Source organism: Chlamydomonas reinhardtii, chromosome 3 (assembly GCF_000002595.2).
Source record: "Chlamydomonas reinhardtii strain CC-503 cw92 mt+ chromosome 3, whole genome shotgun sequence".
Classification (NCBI taxonomy): Eukaryota; Viridiplantae; Chlorophyta; class Chlorophyceae; order Chlamydomonadales; family Chlamydomonadaceae; genus Chlamydomonas; species Chlamydomonas reinhardtii.
In genome coordinates, this window is record NC_057006.1 from 2574600 (window position 1) to 2597492 (window position 22893).

The window sequence follows — 22893 nt, forward strand, 5'->3', positions numbered from 1 at the left end:
ACGTCAATGGAGGTTACAGCTACTTCTGCGCAGGTTTGGACTTCTATCCAAAACGTGGACCACAATGCAAACGCAGCCTTGAGTGCCTTGGCAAGCATTTACACTTGGTTCAGTGTTCAGTGTTGGGCAGGAGGCCGGTTCAGCTGCGTCTCATGCCACAAGCCCACAACCATCAATCACAGCCCATGCCCACACCATGCGTGCAGGCCTGATCACGTCCATTCGTCCTGCAGGGCCACCCATGTCGCCGTGTGCAATGCGCGCTGGCCCGCTGCCCCGCCAGCCACCAACCACGCATCACACCAGCCACCTCCACGCCTCCTGCTTTTCCCGGGACTCTTGCGGCGCATGCATGGATGCACCATCTCCTCCTCCGTTCTCTCTGCCATCACGCACCACAAGCACCAGCGCTCGCTAGAGCTGCGCCAGCTGTGCTGCCAGCTCGCCCGCGCGCACGCCCAACGTCTCGCTTGAGCGCGCCAGGCTGTTCAGGCGTGGCACCATGTTCTGAAGCACCAGCTTGGCCTTGGCGGCGCGCTCGCGCCGCTCCTCAAAGCTGAGGTCTATGCCCACGCCGCGCGCGCCCGGGCCGCACAGGTCCCGGATGACGGGCCCAAAGGCGCGTATGTGCAGCGCCAGCACTTCCAGCCCCGTCTGCTGCTGCCGGTCCGAAGGCAGCGACAGCACCGTCTCCACCACCGTCATCACCTGCGGGAGGAGGGGAAGGGGGCAAGGCGTGAGCTGCATTGCGCGCGTGGCGTGAATTTGGGTGTGGTTGGTCCTGATGGTCCTTGCACGTGCATCTTGTCCCTGATTTGTCCTTTACCGGGTACGGCTGGCCGCGCCGGGCATCGGCCCCGCCACGTCGATACTGCTATTAAAACGTACCAGAACACGCGGCTTCCCGGCTGCTGCATCTGCTGCCTGCCACAACTCACCTCGCCCACCAGGTCCAACGTGAACACGTCCCGCCGGTCGTGCATGGCGGACAGCAGGTCCGCCAGGGCCGCCGTGTCGTCGCCCCGCCGCGCCGCGGCGATGGCGTTGCGCCAGTCGCCCTTCTGCACAAAGTTTCGCATGATCATGAGCGTGTTGGCGCGCTTCTTCATGGCCGACAGGAACATGCCGTGCCGGCTCGACAGCGCAGACGCCGCCTCCAGGTCCGAGGGCACCACACTCGCGTAGCCGCCTCCGCCTGCGCCTCCGCCTCCGCCGCCTAGCCGGTCCATGCCGGAGGGGCCGGCGGCTGCGCCGCCTGGCCCCTGCCAGGGGTAGCGCTGGTCCATGTCCCGGTCCTCGCCCACACCAACCCCCACTCCGACGCCCACGCCGCGGTCCGGCCCTGACCCCGCGCCGCGGTAGCCGGGCCCTGACCCCGCAGACCGGGACGCTGGCGGGGCGGCCGGCGCGTGTACCTCGATGGTGGGCTCCCGCGGCTGCGACCGCTGCCGCGCCAGGCCGCCTCCGCCTCCGCCAGCCATGCGCGACAGGTCGTCTGGCTGCAGCTGCCCGCGCATGAGGCTGTCGCCCACGCCAACGCCGATCGACACCATGCCCGGCCGCGCGCCGGCGGCGTGCCCCGACGCCGCCCGCCCCAGCTGTGCGTCCGACGCCACGCTGTCGCCCGGCCCGCCGCCAAAGTCGGCACTGGCGCCCGCCGCGCCCGCGTAGCGGTTGCTGCTGCGGTCGCGCTCCCGGTCCCGGTCGGGCGCGCCATACAACGCCACCGGCGGCAACCGGTCCCCGCCCGCCGCCACCGCGCTCGAGGACGGCGCCTGCGGCGGCCGACTCCCCATCGACGAGGACCGCTCCTGCGACCGGCCCACGCCCACCGACGGCCCCACACCAGCCGCCACACCCGCCCCTCTTCCGTTTCCGTAACCCGCCGCCGCTGCTGCCGCCGCCGCGGCGTCGCCCAAGTTCCCCGCGCTGCCGGCACGCGGTGGGTCCGCCGCCCGGTCGTTCAGGCTGAGCCGGCGCACAGCTGACTCGGGGGGAAGCTGCGCCGCCGCCGCGGCGCCAGCGAGATTGCTGCGGCTGCCGCCGGCTGCCGCGTAGGGGTTGCCGTCGACGGAGGCGGCGGGCTCCCGCGCCATGAAGTCCGGGTCCTCGCAAAACGGCCGTACGTTTTTGAGCACGATGTAGAACAGGCCCACCATGGTCGAGTTAAAGGAGCAGCCTGCGAGACGGAGGGGAAGCACGGCGACAGGATGGGCGAGGGGACCAGCTAGCTGGCGTCGACTTAGGCCTGTACGCTCCACGGCCACTTCCTGCAACTGTGTTGGCAGTTGGCAGTATGACCAGCCCCCTGCAGCCCTGCCTGTTCCCTTGCGGCTTACCAGCCTGCTGCCGAGCCTTATGGGCGCCGCTTTTTCAACAAGATGCAACCTTGTGTCCCACCACCATAAAGGCGGCCCAACCGACAGCTCCCGGCGCCGACCCCTGCTCTACGCCCCTGCCCGGCACCACGCACCTATGAGCCGCTGTGTGCCGCGGATGGTGCTGATGGCCAGGTCCGCCACGCGGTACCAGGGCACGTCCACGTAGTCCTGCTGCTGCGTGGGGTCCACGTTCCACACCCGGCAGCCGTCCTGCGGGTAGTAGTCGCAACGCAGCGGCAGGCTCAGGCGCGGCAGCAGGAGAGGGGTGCGCAGAGTTCTACTGGTTGGCGGGGCCGGCAGGTCCGGCACGGCAGGCGGCGTGCCAGACGGACGGCAAGAAAGATGGACTGCATGTGACCCCTCCCAATGTAGGTGGCCCCCTGTCCTGTCACACCTGCACGGCGCTGAAGATGGTGCGGCCGTCGTTGTAGAAGCAGATGTTGCGCACGGGCGTGGCCTCGGGCGTGGTCTGGTCGATGCAGGCAAAGGTCTCCAGGTCCCAGAAGCGCACCAGCTTGTCGCGCGAGGAGGTGGCCATGAGGTACTCGGTGGGGCTGAACTCCACACCTGTGATCTCGTACTTGGTGGGTGGGCACAGGTCCTGCAACAGCCGCCCCTGCCGCACGTCCCAAATCTGCGAGGAGGTGTCGGCAGCAGGAAAGACGCGGCGCCGGGCTCAGGGAATGACTGAGTTGAGATGTCACTCGGGGCTGACCTGCCCTAAAAACAGAGCTTTTGCCTTCTGGGTACCACAGCATGCCCTTCCCCTGCCCACCCAGTACCAGCCCGATGACAGGCCTGATGGCAACGAGAACAGAGCTTCGAAGCTGCACACAACATGCATTCCGGCATGAGCCCCATGCACACAAGCAACATCCCGCAGCGCCTCCGCCACCGCCACCGCCACCCACCTTGACAGCGCCGTCGCCCGAGGCCGACGCCACCCAGTTGCCGTCCGGCGAGTACCGCACGTGCGTGACGCCGGCGTTGTGGCCCTTGAAGGTCATGACCGCCTCCTTGTCGCGCAGGTTCCACAGCTTGACGTTGGTGTCCATGGATCCAGAGATGATGGTGGAGTCGTAGGGGTGCCAGGCCAGGCACATGACATTGCTTTTGTGGCCCGAGAGGCTCTTGGTGACTGCATGAGGTGTATGGGGTTGTTGCCGAGTTGGGCGGAGGCATGGCGGGGCAAGGGTGACGCTTTCGACGGCAGTAGCAGCATGTTGCTGGGGAGTCTCTGCTGTCTTCCTCGCCCGGCATGGACTGGGCATCACTCGTACGACACGGCAGTCCATGCTCCCCCGCTGCAGCATACGCACCCAAGTCGGCCGCCTACATGTGGTCCTGAAGACTGGACGCGAGCGCACCTTTCCCCGTCTGCAGCTCGAACACCTTGATGCTGCCATTTGAGCCACCCGCCGCAACCACCATCTCGTCATTGTCAAACGAGACACTCTCCACCGACGACTGGTGTCCCGTCAGCGACTGGGCGCAAGAGAGGTGTGCGCAGGTCAGGGCGCCAGCTGTGGCACCGCAGTGCAGAGGGCCGGGCAGGTACCCCATTGCCGCAACCCCCAGTTAACACCCGACCCTGCTGTCGGTACTGGTTGCCCCCTCCACTTACAAAGCTTGCTGTGGTCTTTCCGAGCGCCCAAACATTCACTTTCTTGTCATCTCCGCCAGTCACAAGCACTCCGGCTGTCTTCCGGCCAATGCGCACGCATCTCACATCTCCAGCGTGCGCCGCGAATTCCACTGCAAGCACAATGATGTCCGTGTCAATGCGATTGGACCACACGACATAATTCTAGGGGAAGCCACCCGCGTAGTGCGCTGTCAGGTGCCGCAAGAATTCAATTCGCGTGGACGCACCGAGCTTCGCGTAGCGCGAGGAACTCATTTTCTAGTCTTTCTATGCAAAGGCCTTTGTTATGTACATCTGTATAGGTAAGGGGCTTGCGTTTTTGCCGACCGAGCCGAAACCCCAGCAGCTTGAATATCCAAGACCATAGATCTATGTTTTCGACTATTTGAAACACGTAACAACAGAGCGGTGGAGGAGTTTGCGAGGAACTGATGCATGATGCACGCGGCATGGGAGGGTGCACAATTCTCTGTTCTGACGCTACTCGGCAGCTCTGTTATTGACGTGCTGCATGAACCGTGTGGCGCGGCTTGCTAGACTAGCTCGAATTGTGATCACGGGTTTAGCTGCTGAGGCTCCCGCACAACTTGGTTTGGCGGCTGCTTCGCCCAGGCCCTGCTTCTTTCCCCTCACAAACCCTTGGCGAACCTTTGCTAGTAGAATCATGACGACCCCGGAGGTCTACAACCTGCCAGAGCAATGGTCGGAGGAGCTGAAGGACGAGAACGGCGAGCCGATGTCCAAGAGGTAGGGCTGCAAGGCTGAGCTTCGCACGCGATTGGGCCGTGTACGCTGAATATCCCTACCGTATCGATTGCAGCGAGTTCAAGCGCCGTCAGAAGGCGAACCGCCTTGCGGCCGAGAAGGCTGAGAAGGAGGTGGGTGTCGGCGGGATCGAACTCTTGAGCGAGCAGCTTCAGCAGTGGATGCTGGAGGGGGCTACCGGGGGTGGGGGAAGTCAGAACGGAGGCACCAAAGCCTTCAGGCGGAGCTCATCAGTGGGGAGGGTCTGAGCGGGGGCTTCCAGCCCCAGAGACGTGCCTTCAACTGCCACGGTTGCCAGGCGGCTCGCGGTTAGTCGACCCGGCGCCCAATGCGCAAAGGGGCAACCTTACCACGCCTCCGCCCACGCGCCGCTAGGGCACGCGTGCGTGCCGCGCAGTGCACCGGGGTGAACGCAAAGGCGACTCCCCCTCTGCTCACCCACCCACCCAGCCACTCGCCCCACCCACGACGCACCCACGCACTCTGCCTCTTGCCTGCACCCCTGTCGCCCTAACGCCAGGCTGCCAAGGCCGCCAAGGCCGCGGCTGCCCCCGCCAAGCCCGCCAAGGAGGCGGATGGCCCGGCGCTGGAGGACGACTCCACCGAAATCACCGACCCCACAGCCTACTTTGAGAACCGCGTCAAGTACATCAACGCCAAGAAGGCTAAGGGCGTGAACCCCTACCCGCACAAGTTCCACGTGTCCATGTCGCTGCCTGACTTCGTGGCCAAGTACAACAGCCTGGAGGCGGGGCAGCAGCTGACCGACGTGACAGTGTCCGTGGCGGGTGCGTGCGGCGTGTCCATTGGGGTGGGGATGGGGTTGGCGTGGCGATGGCGAGCGCTGTTGGGGAGGGTCGGGGCGGTGGCGGTGCTGGCGTGGCGCGGTGGCATGGTGGCATGTATCTGGGTCAGCAGGCTGGCTCCGGGATGGTTGGCGCGTGTCGCTCCTCACTTACGCCTGGCGCACCGGCCACATTGACGTCCTTCCACCAGGCCGCATCTACAGCAAGCGGTCCTCGGGCTCCAAGCTGGTGTTCTACGACCTCAAGGGCGATGGATCCAAGATCCAGATCATGGCGGACGCACGGTGAGGACTGAGCAGCAGGCGTGGAGGAGCGAGTACTGGGGTGGGCGCCGCGGGCTGGGGACGGGTGGCAGAGGGGAGAATGGGGGCCTCTCTGTGCGGCATGGAGTTGTTGGGTCAACCTCTCCCCCAATGGGTTTTAGTTTGGGCTGGTATCTACAGCTCCACCAACCCCGCAATCTACATTGCGCCCGCGCAGCAACTCGGACCTGGACGCCGAGGGCTACGCGCAGGTGCACAACGAGTGCAAGCGCGGCGACATTGTGGGCGTGGAGGGCTTCCCCGGCAAGTCCAAGAAGGGCGAGCTGTCCATCTTCCCCAAGAAGTTCGCGGTGCTGTCGCCCTGCCTGCACATGCCGCCCTCCGCGCACTTCGGCCTCAAGGACCAGGTGCGAGGGGGCCCGGGGCGGGACGGACGGGCGCCCGGGATGGGGGTGGGGTGCAGGGCTAGGGCTGGGATGCGGGGCCTGGAGATGCAGGGTGGGTTGCGGGGACGGGGGATGCCGGGGAAAGGGTGGGATGGGGATGGCAAGCAAGTGGATGAGAGAGAGAAGGGCAATGCAGTTGGGATGGAAAGGCCAGGTGGGGCCGGGCGCAGGCAAAGGCCAAGTCGGAGGGGCCCTCAAAAGCGTCGTCTGGCCGGCGGGTGGAATGCAGCACATACCTGCCTTTGCAACGCCTACGCTGGCAAGGACGGCAGCCGGCCACAGCGTCCGGAGCTAGGACAGGCGAAGGCTGGGCCTTACAGCGCGGGCGCGGTGACGGCGGCAGCGGCGGCAGCTGCAGCAGCCGTGTGGCGGCACAAAGCAGAGCGGCGTTGGGCAGATGCAGGCATGCCGGCAGTTCAGGCGGCCCCTGGAGCGCGAGGCGTGGGTCACCTGTAAAACAGTAGCACATTGAGCGACGGAGGCACTGGCGGGATAAGAGGCGAAGCGGAAGCGTGTTTTCAGACGAGGGGCTTGTGAAATTGTCTTGAACGGCGTATCGAGTCCAGCCTCTGCTGCATGTGAAGTCCAGCCGCTGATGGCCTGAACAGACGCCCGCAGCCCAGCAGTTCGCAGCAGCGCCAGTTGCTGCGCCGCACACGCGCGCAGCAGACAGCACTCTCGAGCACCGGTGTCGCAGCTCTCGCGTTGGGGCGCCTCAAAGCTGGGGCGAGCTGTCAGGCTCTCCTGGCCCACCGCCCCGCGTCGTCATGGCCGCCGCCTAACGCCTGCTCCGGCCCCACTACGCCTCCACCACCGGCAACGCTGCGCTCGCCCTCCTCACTGCCACCCCACGCTGCCGCCCTGCCTCGTCCCACTGTGCCCCTGTTGCCCTCTTCAGGAGACGCGCTACCGCCAGCGCTACCTGGACCTGATCGCCAACTCGGACGTGCGCTCCATCTTCTTCACGCGCGCCAAGATCATCCAGTTCGTGCGCCGCTTCCTGGACACCCGCGGGTTCCTGGAGGTGCGTGCACGGGGCCGTTGGTGGCGGGGGAGGGAAGTTGCCCAGTCAGAGCAGTGGGAATTAGGGACACGGGAGAGGGGCCGATGGCTGAGAGCTTGGCTGGCTTAGCAGCAGCCGGACGCTGCCGTTTCGGTCGCATGGTGCCCCGCAGCGCTTGGTGGCAGTCGCCGTAACTGCTGCGTCCCTTTAATTGTTTCCGCAGGTGGAGACGCCCATGATGAACATGATCCCCGGTGGCGCCGCCGCGCGCCCCTTCGTCACCCACCACAACGACCTCAACATGCAGGTGTGCGAACGGCGGCTACGGCAGGCAGGGCTGGGGTAACCCAAAACGGGAGGGAGCTGCACACCACATTCACGTTTTGCAAGGGCGCCGAACCCCCAACGCGCCTCGCCGACCGATGCATCCCACTCCACCCATGCAGCTGTACATGCGCATTGCGCCTGAGCTGTTCCTGAAGCAGCTGGTGATTGGTGGCCTGGAGCGCGTGTACGAGATCGGCCGCCAGTTCCGCAACGAGGGCATTGACCTCACGCACAACCCCGAGTTCACCACCTGCGAGTTCTACCAGGTGGGTGCGGGCGTATGTGTGAGTGGGAGGGGGGGGGGGCGGTGGCGCTGGGTGCACGTTGAGGGTGTGGAAGGGAAGAGAGGGCGTGGTGGAGCTGATCGGGCGTGGGGGGGGGGGCAGGTGGTGAGGCTGGGAGCAGTAATGAGGGGCCCAAAAGCTGACGGGCAACAGCAAGCGAGCAGATGGAGCTCATCACCACCACCACGCCTGGGGCCACCACCACAGCTACCACGCTAACACCAACATCTTCGCTCTCGCAATGCTCCTCCACACATTGTTTGTCCCTCAGGCGTACGCGGACTACAAGGACCTGCTGGACCTGACGGAGCAGATGATCAGCCAGATGGTGTACGAGATCAAGGGCAGCTACAAGATCGCCTACCACCCCGACGGCCCCGAGAAGCCCGCCATCGAGATTGACTTCTCGCCGCCGTGGCGCCGTATCAGCATGGTGCGTGCCTGCTGCTCTGCGGTGGCCTTTGCACGGCTGTGGGAGGCCCCGGGAGGCGCGGGAGGTCCTGCGCGATTGATGAAATGCTGGCCAGGAAAATCGACGTGAATGGGCAGGAAGTCTTCCTGCTGTGTGTCGCATGTGTGCCGACCTGCACATACACCCGCTCAACCGGACCACCTGCCCTCTGCTCGCCCTCGCAGGTGTCGGGCCTGGAGGAGTGCCTCAAGGTGAAGCTGCCCGCGGACCTGGAGAGCGAGGAGGCGCGCCTGCTGCTGGTGAAGCTGTGCGAGCAGCACAACGTCAACTGCCCGGCGCCGCAGACCACGGCGCGCCTGCTGGACAAGCTGGTGGGCGAGTTCCTGGAGGAGCAGTGCGTCAACCCCACCTTCATCTGCGACCACCCGCAGCTCATGAGCCCGCTGGCCAAGTGGTGAGTGCTGCCGTGCGCCGCGAACACAGAGGGCTTTGAGCACGGTGGTTGAATTTCTGACCAGCAACAAGTAACGGTGAAGGGCCGGGGAGAGGGGCGGCGTTGGGTGGAGCAGGAGGCTGGGGCGGTTGGGTGCGCTCGAGGGTACACGGCTGGGGTTAGTGATGGGGCCCCTGGGCATGTGAGACTGCTGGAAGCATGGAAGCACCTACAGCCTGTGGCAGAACCTGTCAGGGCTCTGGTTACTGACGGGCTTTGAACCTGGGCTAAATCACCGATACGGCATGCAACTCCGGGAGACAGGGCTCTGAAATGGTAGCCCCGTCCATCGAATGCACGGCTGTCAGTCCACATTCTCAGCAGCTAGAACCTGCACGATATCCGGTGATCGGCTAGTAAAGCCTGTGGCAGAACCTGTCAGGGCTCTGGTTACTGACGGGCTTTGAACCTGGGCTAAATTAGCGGCACAGCATGCAACTCCGGGAGATAGGGCTCTAAACTAATAGCCCCGTCCATCGAATGCACGGCTGACAGCTGCAATGATGAGCAAGCATAGCATCGCATAGGCTTGGTGGGAACGCCTTGTACGTGAAACCGGCAGCTTTTCACGTAGGCTGTCGTTTAATTGCATGGCAACAAGGAACCCCACAGCACGCAACTCCGGGAGATAGGGCTCTAAAATGGTAGCCCCGTCCATCGAATGCACGGCTGACAGCTGCAACGAATAGAAAACATAGCGCCATGTAGGATAAATGGCAGCGCCTCGGTACGTGAAACTGGCAGCTTTTCACGTAGGCTGTCGGCTCAAAAGCCAGGCGACATAGACCCCCACAGCATGCAACTCCGGGAGATAGGGCTCTAAAATGGTAGCCCCGTCCATCGAATGCACGGCTGACAGCTGCAACGAATAGAAAACATAGCGCCATGTAGGATAAATGGCAACGCCTCGGTACGTGAAACCGCCAGCTTTTCACGTAGGCTGTCGGCTCAAAAGCCAGGCGACATAGACTCCCACAGCATGCAACTCCGGGAGATAGGGCTCTAAAATGGTAGCCCCGTCCATCGAATGCACGGCTGACAGCTGCAACGAATAGAAAACATAGCGCCATGTAGGATAAATGGCAACGCCTCGGTACGTGAAACCGCCAGCTTTTCACGTAGGCTGTCGGCTCAAAAGCCAGGCGACATAGACTCCCACAGCATGCAACTCCGGGAGATAGGGCTCTAAAATGGTAGCCCCGTCCATCGAATGCACGGCTGACATCCTTAACCATACGCTCATTCTCCTTCATGTTGTGCCTTTGTCACCACGCCACCGCTGATCGCCACCGTCCTCCGTTCTCCCTCTCTGTCCCTGCATGGCCCAGGCACCGCGAGCTGCCCAACATGACGGAGCGCTTCGAGCTGTTCATCAACAAGCGCGAGGTGTGCAACGCCTACACCGAGTTGAACGACCCGCTCAAGCAGCGCGAGCTGTTCGGGGACCAGGTGCGTCTGCCGGCCAGGCTGCCAGGGCTCAGGCGGCTAGGGGCTGTTGCCGGCATGTGCGCACGGCTTATGGCACGGTAGCAGTCAGGTCTCGCCGCTTTCAAAGCAACTGCATACTGGGCTGCAATCTCCCCGGCCCTGGACCCCGGCGCGTCTTCACCCTGCACCGCATCCTCATCCCCTCCTGCCCCAACCCTCCCCTCACGCCCTTCCCTTCTCCTGCCCCTCTCCCTCGCAGGCCAAGGCCAAGTCCCAGGGCGACGACGAGGCCATGTTTGTGGACGAGGTGTTTTGCACGGCGCTGGAGTACGGCCTGCCGCCCACCGGTGGCTGGGGCCTGGGCGTGGACCGCATGACCATGCTGCTGACCGACACCAACAACATCAAGGAGGTGCTGCTCTTCCCGGCCATGAAGCCCGAAGAGCAGGGGGGCAAGAAGGAGGACGCATGAGCGGAGGGCGGAGGAGGAGCGAGCGGGGGGTGCGGAGGAGGGGAGGTTTAGGGGGGCGGAGTGTGTGGGTGGCGGACGGCCGAAGAGCAGGTGCATGGAGCAGGCGCAGGCTTGGCGGCAGGAGTAGGCACTAGGCAGAGCGGGGTGTAAGCGGCTTAGACAGGAAGCTCTATCCTCGCGTGCATGGATGCGTGTCCGGTGCCACACGCATGAGATACAACAGTGCGTTCGTGCAGCGTGCAGCGAAAGTTCGGGGCTCCTCAGGAGGGCAGCGTGACGCGTGTCCAATGATGACACAACACACACGTGGGCGTAACATGAGTTATGACATGATGGACTAGGATAGACATGATGACAGCAGGGACGCGCACAGCAGGAGGGAACTGGAGCTTGAGATTAGCTGGACTAGGAGGCAAATTGGTGTGTTGGAAGGTCTGCACGCGGCCTCTCCACAAATGGCGGCGTGTGTGGATGCCATAGCATCACGCCGGCCGATGTAAGCAGTGGCTGTAGTATCAATGCATAATACGTGCCTGGTGTCGTCCTCGTGCGTCGCCGGCGTCGGCCGTCGGGTACTGCGGCGGGCCGGCGGCACGAAGTTGTGCACTGCGCAATGCATGGCGAACGACGTTTAACGGAAATTGGATCGGGCATCGCGGTCTAACCGACCGGCCGCATAATCGGTTGGAATCACAGTGACCTGCCACGCATGTTCTACCTTTCTCCAGGGCTAGAAAGGGTGTACTTAACATATTTAAGTATCTTGTTTGCTCGAAGCGTGCCGAGACTGTCTGCCGTCGTTGTACAACTGAATAATTTGGATATCCAGGGTTGGTGCCAGAACGAGTGGGGCCCGGTTTCCTTCCACACCAGGCCGCGCACTCGACCTTTATAGTGCTGGATTAGTTCAAGCCACATCATGTCGCAACTAACGCGCGAAGTAGCGAGGAATGCGCTCATGCAAGCGGACAACTTCTACATTTCCGGGCGTGCTTTTGCAGAAAGCGAGGGCTCAATATGCTCTTACTCAATAGACAGCGACGTCGAATCGGGGCAGGACTTCGGCGATGCGTCTGAGGCCGCGCCGCTGGTTGGCGTGAAAGGCGCCATGGCTGCGGAGGAACCATCTTCGTCTCGTGTGGTCGACCCATTCGCGCGCAAGGTTCGCATCGGTATCAACGCGTCATGGGTGGTCAACATCTTGCTGCTCATCGCGAAGACGACGGTGTTCGTGTTGTCGGGCTCTTATGCTGTCCTGGCATCGGCGGTGGACTCCCTGGTGGACCTGCTCAGTCAGGTGGTGCTGGCGGTGGCGGAGTACCAGGCGGCAACGTGAGTAAAGGGACTGGGTGGAGGGGCCGGCGACAGGACAGGACGAATTGAGGGCAGGGAACACTGTTTGGAGGGGTAGAAGATAACTGTGCGCAACATACCGAGTGTGTGCGGACGCGGGGATGCTATCTTCCTTAACACTAATTTTGCCCCCACCTCCTCACAACACAGCTACCTCCTCCTTTACCCATTTTGCAGCTATGACCGGCGCTTCCCCATCGGCCGCACCCGCATGGCTGAGCTGTCGGTGCTGGCGTGTGCCGCCATCATGTTCGTGTCCACGTCACTGGTCATTCGGGAGGCGGTAGATGGACTGTGGGACGGCTTCCACGGTGAGCGGGCGCAGTCCAGCAATGGCACACCAGCTAGCACACAAGCCCATCTACGCTCATGACCCGCACTGTTGTTATGGCTGCGCGGCTTTGGGGCTCCTCGTGTGAAACTTGCTTGTGCGCCTGATCTGCAACGACGTGCCCCAGGTGAGAAGCCGCCCCTGGACGCGGACGCAGTGCTGTTTGCGGTCCTGGGGGGCGCCACGGCCTGCAAACTGGGGCTTTACCTCTACTGCGTTGCCCTAAAGAGGAACCCAATTATGGTGAGCGTTTTAGATGGGATGCGGCAGAGGGGCATGTTGGCATACTCGGGGCATGTGCCTGCTGCGTCCCGGACATTGGGGGCAACCACACGAGGCCGGGGCGAGCAGCTACGGCAGCTTAGGCCGCGCCGATGCCATGGCGGAAGACCTGAACACGTCAGCATGTCCGTGGCTTTGATCCCAGGTTCAAAGACGGGATGCAAGAGGACGCTATCCTGCTCGTGACACAGGTGGCGCTGTCGGAGGACCACCTGAACGACGTGCAATCCAACTTGGCAGCCATCTGCGGGGCAGCGCTTGCGGCTCATGTTCCTCAGTTTTGGTGAGAAGCGCGGGGTGCCTGCTCGCGAACATGTCCTTTCCCTAACTCCGTAGCCACCTGGCAGCATGCCGACTGCGTCTTGCTGTCATTGTGCCGTACACATCCTTTCCCTGTCAATGCTGCACAGGTATGCGGACCCCATTGTCGCCGTCGTGTTTTCAGTACTCATCATCAAGAGCTGGATGGGCATCTGCTGGGAGCAGGTGCGTGGGGGGGCGTGGGTGTGCACCTGTGAGGCGAGGCGTGTGAGGGCGCGGTAGGGCGGGCCCGCCCAGTGCCGACTGGCCCTTTACTTGGTTGATTTTGACGGGACGGCGCGGCTTTCTTGATGCCGCGCGATACCGTGACGCCGCGCATACCTTGTGGGCACCTGCATTCTTCATCGGAGTGGTTTCCCCGCTCACCCGCTGTGCACAGGGCCAGAAGATGATTGGGCTGGGCGCGCCGGATGACCTGGTACGGGAGGTCATCCAGCTGGGGGCGGAACACCACCCCAACATGCAGGTGAGGAGCGAGCCCCGGCCAAACGTGTCCGCAACCTGAGAGCCGAGGCACGCGTGAAGAAATGGGCGAATGGCGCGTGCTGCCTCCCGGATCTGCCACCCTGCCCCCCACGCCCCTGACTTGCCCCCCACGCCCCTGCCTCCCATGCCCCTGCCCTCCCCCCTTCCAGCTGGACCGCGTGACTGCTTACCACCACGGATCCAACATGGTCGTGGAGGTGGAGGTGCTGCTGCCGCCCGACATGTGTGTGCGGGAGTCGCACGACATTGCGCAGGAGCTGCAGCACAAGGTGAGGCTTGGCTTGAGCACCCCCGGCCGGGCGGGCCAGGACTTACTGGGCCGGGAGTGAAGATTGATTGAGCGGAACCAACCAGGTGGCTGGGCAATGGGCAAAGTGTCGCATCACAGGTGTATTGATGTATTCCCGTGTCCAAGTCCGCCGCTCACACCGCTTGCACAACAACCTGGACTTCAAACCCAGATTGAGGCTCTGGACAGTGTGGAGCGGGCGTACGTGCATGTGGACTGGACGTCCAGGTCCCTGCACCGGCACAAGGTGCGGTGGCGGAGGGAGCCCTACCTGCTGCAGCCTGGGATGTGTGCTGTGCGGCTGATGAGTACCTGGCGCCCTAGCTACCAACTAGACGCGGTTCCAGCCCTTGTAAACACCAGCCTACGCGGCTATGCCGGCCCCAACGCCCTGCTCCGCCCATGCTGTACGCCGAACAGGTGGAGCGCAACCTCAAGCTGGGTGTGCGCGACGTGATGAAGCCACTGCCTAGCGGGTTAACGCCCGCCCTCTCACGTGCCACCTCCACCGCACCACCCACACCCCCGAGCGACTGGCGTAAAGGAGGGGGACAAGATCGCGGCGTCCGTAGCCAGCCGAGGCGCGGCGGCAGCGGCAGTAGCGGAAGCAGCGACTGCTGTAGCACCAGCAGTAGCGGCGGCCGGCAGGGTAAGGGGACAGCGGGGGAAGTGGCCATGCCGGCTCTCAAGCGCCCCGGCTCCGGCTGTAGCAATGGTGTTGTGCTTGGAGGCGAGGAGCAGGGGATGGTGGTGGTGTCGGCCGCTGCGGAAGCGGCGGCAGGGCCTACAGGTGCAGAGGGTGGCGTTGGCGTCGGCGCAGCGGTGCCGCCAGCGCTCTTCAGGGGAGACAGCGCAGAGGCTGATGAGCTGTGGCCACCTGTTCCACGACCAAGCAAGGGCAGCGAGGCTCTCAATCTGCTGTGAGGTCGTACATCTTTTGATGAAGAACAACGCGCGCGGGTGACAGATACGGCGGGAAGGATGCTGCGCGGCCGTGCAGCGGTTCTGGACCGGCTATTCTTGTGCAGTTGTGCTGTACTAATGAGCTTGAAAATAATGACAATGTACTGCAGAGGTCTGTGGCTTTCTGAATTCGAAGTTCTTGTGTCTGTGTTGCTTCGTTGCCGAGTACGTGATTCAGTGATCTGCTGTTCAGTTATACACGCATACACACACGCTGCAGCATGCGCGTGAAATACCGCAGCAAGCGGGGCCGCTGGTAGCCTATGCGCGTCAAGGCGTATTTTCGTAGAGATAATGATCCAACTCCATGTGCTGCTCAACTGCAGTACCGTGTACATGCCGCCGCCAATCTTCAATCATCAGATAGCTTGTGGCGGTTAGAAAGGACACTAGAGATGTATAGGAGTTGTTCGCGTTATGACGTGGATAAAGGCAGGTTTCAGTGTGCTTGGTTCAAGTAGCGCAGATAGGCATGAACGCAACCAGGTCATGCTGCTGGTGTGGGACGTGGGGAGGCGGCTGCAAGTTGCTGCAGGTGTGTGCACCTACTGAGTTTCGTCCGTGGGCATACCGGTATTGAAACCTAGACGAACAAGTTTGCAGCTACCGTTCTCAATACATTACGCCCGGGATTCTATCAAACCGCAGGGCCATGCCCAACAGGTACGGTTATCAGAGCCAGTGGCAGACTTGCAGTGTTGCAGCCGTGTTCGCGGCCGTGCAGCCCCGAGCAGCATCAATAGAAGCGCAGTGGCAGCAGCTGCACGTGCAGTAGCTGTCCGGAACCACTGGCGCGACGGCAGGACCTGGCGGGATGAGACGCATTCAATGGCAGCTTCTATTGAAGGACAGCCAATGGCTGCTACTGGTGCCGTTTCCGCCACTGCTGTTCCTGCACGTAATGAACCCCATGAGCACTGCAAGTGTCTTGTTGGAGGAACCAACGTAGGCGGGACCGGAGTAGGCGGCAGCTAGCCGACTGCGCTGTGCGTGCCGTAGCTGGAAGCGGCAAGCGCGTGCTTAAGCACGACGATGACTCCGCACTTCAATGACGGCGGGGCCTGTGAGGCTGGAAGGTCAGGCCAACGTCAGTATCGCAGCTTGCAGTTCCCGAGAACAGTCAGCGAGCTGGTGGCGAGGGACACCAAAATAGGGAGGCTGAGCCTTAGGAGTTAGGGTTCCGGGTTGCACTTACCGTGGCGTGCCGGCGGGGGATGCTCCAGAGACGCATTTACGCAACCCGGGTTCACTTCAGTTTGGGGCACCGTCCCAAAACTGGACAACCTTTGGACCCGTGTTTAGACGTGGTAGTACAGTCCGACGTGGAAACCAACCTTACCTACCCCCCACGCCTGTCGTGTCAGATTCACCGTCCGACTGTACTACCACTGCCGTACGGCCCTTCCCGTGCGGGGGGTCATGGGGGTGGGCCGGGGGGGTTTCACGACGCCAAACTGGTCTCCCCTGAGTCCCCCACGCTCTCAGCCCCTCCGTACATGTAGTAATGACTTGCTGGTCAAGTGGGAGGGCGGTCCACGCTCGCCTGAGGTCGAAATGGGCGGGTTTTGGCCCGCCAGCCATGCACCCGATGGGCGCATGTCGGTCCGATCGGGCCAAAGTGTGCTGGAGAGAGCAGTAACTCACTCAATATGTTATTTAGATACCCAATATTGCACTGGAATGTACCCCGGGACAAAATGCGAGGCTCTGCCGACCAGCAATTTCGCGACCGGAGTCCCTCACACCGCCACATTTTCAATGCTCTATCATTGCCGTGTCTATTATTGACTATACGGAGCACTTTGCACGGCTTTTCAAGGGCTAAACGCTGCCCTTCGTGCACGTTGTCGCGGCATGTCGCTGCATTTTGCGAGCTCGGCGAGCGGACAGGCCGCTCCAGGGACTAAAACAGCAAGTCATAACATATAAACGTCATGTATAAGCATTAGACGAGGTTTGGTCTTTGGACGGTGCGGCGTGTATGGGCACGCCCCCGAGTGAACCCGGGTTGCATTTACGTGGCTTCATCGGCGATGACAGCACTTTTCCGGTGTGTTGAAGCTTTGACGTTGTAGGTATGCGGCGCCCAGTTGTAGGAGCCGGATAGAGAGACACTCGACATATCGGAGTGGCCAGTGCTGGGGTGGCTCTGAAACCGTGGCCCGCCGTGGCGTGTCGTGGAGTGCCGATCTCGGTATTGGGCTTGTTGACGGTCAAGCTGAGCTTTAAGCCCATATATTCAACTTAGTATTCAGACGCGCCCTCTCTGAATCACAAGCTGATGTCCCTTCGTCTCAATTTTGTCGCGAAGACCCTAGTTGAGAACCAAGCGCTGTTGTTTTTGACAGTCCACGCTAGGGTAACACAGATCAGTGTCCTATCAAGAATTATTACTTACTCTCGCGAAGGACGCGAGGGGACGGAAGTCTCGGGGCAACAGTTTGGCCCTCTGTGAGGGGTTGGCCCAGGGCTCCTGCGAGATACCCAACAGCGCGGGATTCAGCTCAAGTGACCTGCCTATTACATCATATGATGCGGGAGACGCGGAATGGTGTGGACTTGGCGGGAGGCCTCAAAACTTTAGCCCTTTGAACGAGGCAATATTCCGTGCGTATTCCCAGCGAAGCTTCCGCGAAAGGCCTGCCTCGCCTTCGTGACATCACGCTTAGATACGTTCGCGCTAAGGCGTGAACGCGGAAGCTGGACGGTCGAGCACCGTCAGAGGCTCTGCATTCTGTCAGCTGGGCCTTTCAGCCGAAGATGGGCGAGCGGGGAGATATAGAGGTGAGTCAAGTCGCTCAAGCAGGCGTGACATGCAGGACGGGGGAGGTGGGCCCGCGACGTTGTTTGGGAACGATGCGCCGCTTGTCGACGGGGCTTTGTTTCGACCGCGGCTCGGCGTCATTTCCGCCGCGCAGGCGTACACTCGCATGGATCGACGCCAAGCGCTGTTGGAGGTGGTTCGGCTAGCTTTTGAGGAGGCTGGCCTCGGGCTCAGCGGCTCACGGGACGACGACATCACCTCAGCGGAGGCCGAAGGGCCGCTGCCAACTGTCGGTGAGCTTACGAAAATGCTAGATCTGAAGTTAATCATAGATCTTAGGGCTCATGCACGCGAATACCGCTGCGTCACACTTGCAGGGGCACGACACAGTAGTAGGTGGCGGAGCAAGGAAGAAAAGCTGGCGCCACCGCCACCCGCTCCGGCGCCGCCGCACCGACCAGCAACCGGCAGCAGCTCTCGCCTGGTGCCTGGCGGCCCATGCAACTGGTGTGGCGTTACCGCGACACCGCAGGCAAGTGCCTTGCATATCTGTGTGCAAATCGTGCTTGGCGATGCGGGTTCCACAAGCGGCCTGCACAGACCAAGCGTCCTGTATGATGTGTGTTTCCCGACGCCTTGCATGTCCATCAAACGCTCCCCTTCGGCACTTTACAGTGGCGGCGGCCGCGCGGCACCAACAAGCTTCTGTGCAATGCCTGGTAAGCTAGCTGCTGCTTTTGGTCCCTGTCGATGCCAGCGGGCGCGACCGGGTTGCAGCACATACTCCACCACTGCACAACACCCTGCCAACACGCACGCCGCCCCGCCTTCCGTACCCTGCACAGTGGCATATTCTTCACCCGCTACGGCCGACTGCCGGAGCGCTCCCAGGTGCGTGAGCAAGCTAGTGCCATGTGGAGCAATGCCCGAAAGCGGAGGCGAGGTGCCTTCGATGCAATCCGTTCTCGCCAGGTGGTCCGCCTGCTGCCTTGAGCAATTCAACTTCCGGTTCAAATCTGTATTTCGCTTTCCTATGCCACAGGCTCACCCACCGCCAGTCACAGTCGCGATGCCGGTGACAGTGGACAAGCTGCCAGGCGCCGGCGTCGCGGCGAATACGGCCGCCGACAGCTCCGCGCACAGCACAGAGGAGCAGCCGGCTGTACACCGCGCCCCGCCACTGGAGCATGAGGCGCACACCGCTGGCGGCGCCGCCAACGACGACGCGGCCGAAGCTGCCGCCGCCGGCGCCACGGCGCCAACGTCCTCGTCGTCTCCCGTCGGCTGCAGCCCGCTTAAACGCAAGGACGCGCCGCAGGCTGAGGCGGAGCTCTTGAAGTGTATGGAGGAGTCAGCCGCTGACAGCGCCGCCGCTGCGGCGGCAGCCGCCGCAGCAGTGGCGGCGGCCACAGCCGCAGCCGCCGCGAGACCGGCGGGAACGCCACAGCAGCAGCAGCAGCAGCAGCAGCTGCTGCCGTCCATGCTGCTGTCACACTTTGGTCATGGTGCGTTCCTGCTGCCGGCTCACGCTGCAGCCCAGCACTTCCTGCAGCAGATGGGCGTGGCAGCAGCAGCAGCAGCCCCACCCATTGCGCGGACGGCGTCCGCTGCTGCTGCCGGTGCACCGGCACCAGATGCTTCCGGTGCTGAGGCCGCGGCGACAGCAGCGGCGGCAGCGGCAGGGCAAGAGGCGGGCTCTGCGGCTGCGGCCGCGGCGGCAGCTGCGGCGGCAGCGGCGCACCTGATGCAACCAGAGCACCTGCAGCTGCTGTTGCAGCAGCAGCAGCAGCAGCAGCAGCAGCAGCAGCAACAGCAGCCCAGCTTGGCAGTGGCGCCGCTAGACCTTGGCTTGGCGTTTGCAAGTAGCCTGGCCATGCACGCCGGCCTACAGCCGCACCCGCATCCCCTGCACCAGCCCTACCTGTTGCAGCAGCAGCTGGTAGGGCTGGCGCCATTGCCGCCGCACCTTTGTCTTAGCTCGGCAGCCGCCTCTGCAGCTGCAGCCGCAGCAGCCTCAAGCACGAATGGCGCGACCACTGGCGCACCAGCAGCGGCAGGAGTATCGGCCGCGCCAGGGGCCGCAAGCGGAGTGCCGCCGCTCTCCGGGCCCGCGCCGCGTGCCATGCTCCCACCCGACTTCTTAGGCCGCCCCTTCTCCTTGTCCGCAAACCTCCTCCCGGGCGGCCTGCCGCCGTTCCTTGACCAGGCTACGGCAACGGCGGCGGCAGCCAGCGCGTCGGCGGCGATAGCGGCGCCCTCCGCCGCGGCGGCGCCGCGGCCGGTATATGCGCGCGCCGCGAAGCGGCATGAACGCCTTCCCGCCGGCGACTCGGACGACAGCAACGTGAGCACGGACTCGCGCGCAACGCACGGCGACGCTGGCGGCCTGTCGCATGACGAGGACGACGGCGGCACCGCCACCACCGCCACCACCACCACACTCAGCACCACCGCCAACACCACGGTGTCCGCCCTCGGCCTGTCCTGCTCACCGCCCGCGCTGCCCGGGCTGCACTTCTCGCACGCGCTCTTCAGCAGACCGCCAGCCAGCGTGGGTGTCGGCGGCGCGGCGGTGGCGGCGCTGCCGCTGCTATCGGGCCTGTCGTTGCAGGGAGCGGCGGCCGCGGCGGCTGCGGGCGGGGGAGCACGCGCTCCCGTCAGCCTGGGCAGCAGCGTTGGCAGCGGCACAGGCGCTCACGACAGCGGCAGTGGCAACGACGGCGCCGGCAGCAGCAGCTCGGCGGGCGTCACCGCTGCGGCCGTTGCGGCGGCGGTGTCCGCGTCCGCAAGCGCGTCGGGGATGGCTGGGCAGCTCAAGGCGCTCAGCGGCGGCGCTGTGCCGCCCCTGACCTTCAGCGGGGCGGAGGCGGCGCTGGCCTACGGCCAGCTGCCTGGGGCGGCCCAGCCCTTCATCCTGCTGCCCTCGAGGCGCAGCAAGGGGCCGCGCGCCGGCGGGCGCGCGTCCAGCGGCACACCTTCCAGCTCAACACAGTCGTGAGCAGGCTGCACGAGAGGTCCGAGGCGCGTGGGCAGGAGGTCTGGCTGGCCGGCGCATGCCATGCGTGGTGCATGTCAGCGGGATGGCGCGGGTCAGAGTTGGTTACCGCGACGGAGGCCGGGAAAGCACACATCAGCATGAAAGCACGTGCAGCGCGCAAGCAGCGCGGCGGCAGCAGCGCGGCGGCAGCAGTAGGTAGTGCGACACCTGCGCCCGCCTGGGTTCCCGCATTGGGCCCCGGCGTTTGCTGCCGCCTATTGGATAGGCCGGAGGCAAGGGGAGCGGCAGGGCCAGGGCGCACACAGGCGAGAGCACACACATGACGGCGGGCAGGCCGTGCCCTGCTGCATCGTATTCTTCAGAAATTCTTCGCTGTTTAAGCATGGTGATAAAAACGATGATTGTAATGCCGAGGTATTACGGAGGTGCGGGAGAGACCCCCAGCTTACACCACGCTCCTGCCACCCGGCCGGTGTACTGGCCAACCCGCCGTTTGGCTCCAGTCGCTACCGTGCACCCAACGCGCCAGTTAGCGCGGGGCGTGGTAGGGCGGAGGTTTTGAGAGGCGGGCTTTGGTTTCAGGCGCGGCGTGCATCATTCGCTGTAAGTATCATGGAGCCAGGCGCCGGTGGGTTATATGTTTTGACGTGGCGCGTAGCGCGCGTAGGACTGCCCTTGGGGCAGGACGCGTTGGAGCACTTCTTGGCTGTTGGTGGTGGGTCGCTGTCATAGGTGCTGTCGCGCACTATGCAGAATTCGCGCATTGCATTCACGTGGCAAGGAGGAATACCATCACACGCACAATACCACAATGCACAGCTAGGCTCGTGCACGGGAGAAAGCGAGCGAGCAACAGAAGCTTATTTGCAGGCATGCAGTTGGCACCCAACTGCGATGTGTGTGTGTGTGTGTGTGTGTGTGTGTGTGTGTGTGTGTGTGTGTGTGTGTGTGTGTGTGTCGGCGTGTGTGATGGACCGACGGGATTTGGGAACACTTTGTCGAGGAACCGCCAGCTCCATCATCACACCGTGGAGGAGCGCAACACGCGCATTGCCCTCGGCTATCTTGCGCCGCGCCGTGGCAGCATGGGGCGTAAGGGGGGAAGGGGGTTTGTACCATAATTTTGTTTGTTTGTTGTTCTTTTTGGTCTCGCCATCCCTGCCTCCGCATCGAGGTGCAGTTGGGGCAACAGCCTGGGCTGCACGGTGCATTTGGGGCAGTTACAAGTGTCGGGCTGCGCGTGCCTTGAGCACATCAGCCTCGCCCGGGTAAACAAGGACGCTCACTGTGCAGTAGCATGTTTGGCGACCTGGCGAGGTGGGTGTGGTGCAGTGAGAGCATGAAGCTCCAGTGCCAAGGTAGACTGTCCAATTCGTCTTGGGTAGCTCTCGCTGTTTAGCTTCGTACCGGTATTTACGCGCCAACCGCTATCTTGCACCGAAGAGCTCGTTCTTTCTTTCTTTGGGCACTTGAGTACCCTAGCATGGCGAGCAAGTATATTAGTAAGTCCGTGGCCTGGCGAGTAGTGGCTGAGTGGTCGCCGTGTGTGTACGTGTTTGAAACTGTCGGGGCGTGGCGAGTTCTGTGTGCTTAAGGCCGTGCTGCGATGTTGAGTTGCGCGCCGTGGGTGCAAAAGGAACCCCTAGTGCGGGCGGAGAGGGAGTAAGACCTCCGGCCGCTGTAAACGCACCCATGCGCACATGCACGCGCAGCCTAAACGCTGCGCTGGGGTATCGAGCGGGTGGATGAAGAGTATCATTGTGGGTGATCTAGTTTAGTTCCTGTAGTTCCATTGCTGTAAATTACTTGAATGCTGTTGCCGGATGGTCAGAGGGTGTCGATTGTCAGACATGTGTGAGTCTGGGTGCGTGCGTGCAAATCTGCTCTCTCCCTTGCCTCTGAAGGTGAACATGTATGTGCGTTAGACGTTGTACAACAGGTCAGTAGTATGAGCGTGTTTGTGTTCAGGCAGCTAGGCACTGTCACGGCAGTAGCTGCGTTTGCAGGCAGTAGCTACGTTGCAGGGAAGACCGTCGCTGGGTCATTGCCGCGAGCAAGCAAAGCCCAGGGCGTGGTAAGGCGCTGCCAAGTGTTTGGGAACAAAGAGGAGGGCGAGGAGGAGCCCGGCCGTCTTGTGCGTGCGTGTGGAGGGGGTGTGCGCCGCGAGGAGTGCGTGCGTGTTTGGGCGATCGAGGCCCGCCCCATGGTTCTCATGGAAGAAAGCAGTCGTGGATGTGTAACATGCAAATGACCGGGCCCGGTGAGTGTGATTCCTGCAACTGTTGCGGGCCTGGGCGTCGATGTGTAGGGGCTGGCCTGCAGACCCACGGGGTGGTGTCTACGCCATGCAGACCGCCCGCTGCCTTACCTAGTGCCGCTCA

General features: G+C 62.9%; 4 protein-coding genes across 4 annotated transcripts; 3 read left to right on the forward strand and 1 right to left on the reverse strand.

Moving 5' to 3' along the window:
- Position 1: 1 nt before the first annotated feature.
- CHLRE_03g160450v5 (uncharacterized protein) lies at positions 2-4388 on the reverse strand. Its single transcript, XM_001697371.2, has 8 exons — positions 4254-4388; positions 4006-4136; positions 3749-3866; positions 3293-3519; positions 2776-3015; positions 2474-2591; positions 939-2179; positions 2-708 (listed from the first exon to the last, which is right to left on the reverse strand). Exons 1-8 carry the CDS (start codon positions 4279-4281, stop codon positions 415-417), a joined length of 2397 nt encoding a protein of 798 aa, XP_001697423.1. The 5' UTR covers positions 4282-4388; the 3' UTR covers positions 2-414.
- Positions 4389-4538: 150 nt separating this feature from the next.
- Positions 4539-11492, forward strand: CHLRE_03g160500v5 (uncharacterized protein). Its single transcript, XM_001697441.2, has 12 exons — positions 4539-4773; positions 4847-4904; positions 5312-5579; positions 5788-5881; positions 6078-6267; positions 7205-7330; positions 7533-7616; positions 7756-7902; positions 8192-8353; positions 8557-8786; positions 10154-10274; positions 10513-11492. The coding sequence occupies exons 1-12, from the start codon at positions 4691-4693 to the stop codon at positions 10723-10725; spliced, it is 1776 nt and encodes a 591-aa protein (XP_001697493.1). The 5' UTR covers positions 4539-4690; the 3' UTR covers positions 10726-11492.
- Positions 11493-11538: 46 nt separating this feature from the next.
- On the forward strand, positions 11539-16980 carry CHLRE_03g160550v5 (uncharacterized protein). The gene is made up of 10 exons (XM_043060690.1): positions 11539-12057; positions 12256-12389; positions 12537-12652; positions 12883-12974; positions 13102-13177; positions 13392-13478; positions 13648-13767; positions 13960-14034; positions 14208-15413; positions 16236-16980. Exons 1-9 carry the CDS (start codon positions 11645-11647, stop codon positions 14709-14711), a joined length of 1617 nt encoding a protein of 538 aa, XP_042925819.1. The 5' UTR covers positions 11539-11644; the 3' UTR covers positions 14712-15413; positions 16236-16980.
- A 48-nt stretch (positions 16981-17028) lies between these two features.
- CHLRE_03g160600v5 (uncharacterized protein) lies at positions 17029-22764 on the forward strand. Its single transcript, XM_043060691.1, has 6 exons — positions 17029-17534; positions 17669-17807; positions 17892-18046; positions 18190-18233; positions 18360-18405; positions 18557-22764. Exons 1-6 carry the CDS (start codon positions 17511-17513, stop codon positions 20510-20512), a joined length of 2364 nt encoding a protein of 787 aa, XP_042925820.1. The 5' UTR covers positions 17029-17510; the 3' UTR covers positions 20513-22764.
- Positions 22765-22893: the final 129 nt, after the last annotated feature.